The sequence below is a fragment of the Capsella rubella genome, unplaced genomic scaffold (assembly GCF_000375325.1).
Source record: "Capsella rubella cultivar Monte Gargano unplaced genomic scaffold, Caprub1_0 scaffold_1, whole genome shotgun sequence".
In the NCBI taxonomy this organism is placed as follows: domain Eukaryota; kingdom Viridiplantae; phylum Streptophyta; class Magnoliopsida; order Brassicales; family Brassicaceae; genus Capsella; species Capsella rubella.
In genome coordinates this window covers 13,698,619-13,699,081 of record NW_006238923.1, presented here as the reverse complement: position 1 = coordinate 13,699,081, position 463 = coordinate 13,698,619, and the positions used below count along the sequence as shown (strand labels likewise).

Here is a 463-nt window from a genome sequence, read left to right as displayed (position 1 = left end):
CACTTTTGAAGATTCATTTCGTCAAGCAAACACCCAAGATGGAAGTTATGCCGGCGACGATGAAAATACTGAAAAGAGTGACAACTCTGATAATGCAGAAGAAGGAACACCAAGGGTATGATGATATAGTTTTTTATAAGCCTTTTTTGTAAAATTTTAGAGTGATTATGTTTGAAGGATAAATCCAATACTCCAAGTCATTCTGCACCAAAGTTCAATCTATTTTCTCAAGAAAGTCAAGGTAGAGGAAAGGATAAGAAAAACAGTCAACAGAAGGCAGGAAGCAGTAAAAAGAAAGTTGTTAGAGAGAAAAAGCAGGTTAGTGTTCTATTCTTTATAAGGATGTTATGAGATTATTGAAAAGATTTGCCAAGTATTTAGAAGCTTATATAAGGCATTGTCATAATATATGTAATGTTTATAATCATTTAAAAATGTTTACAACATTTTAATAAAGTTTTTT

The 463-nt window shown here is 31.1% G+C and overlaps 1 protein-coding gene across 1 annotated transcript in view; it reads left to right on the top strand.

Annotated features, from left to right (window-relative positions):
* Nucleotides 1–12: 12 nt before the first annotated feature.
* The window catches only part of LOC111832665, a 9,508-nt gene continuing 9,057 nt past the window's right edge, over nt 13–463 (top strand). Inside the window, exons 1-2 of the mRNA XM_023790302.1 lie at nt 13–115; nt 237–318. Coding sequence (XP_023646070.1) covers nt 39–115; nt 237–318 — 159 coding nt within the window. The 5' untranslated portion in view covers nt 13–38. The remainder of the gene's footprint in view (nt 116–236; nt 319–463) is intronic.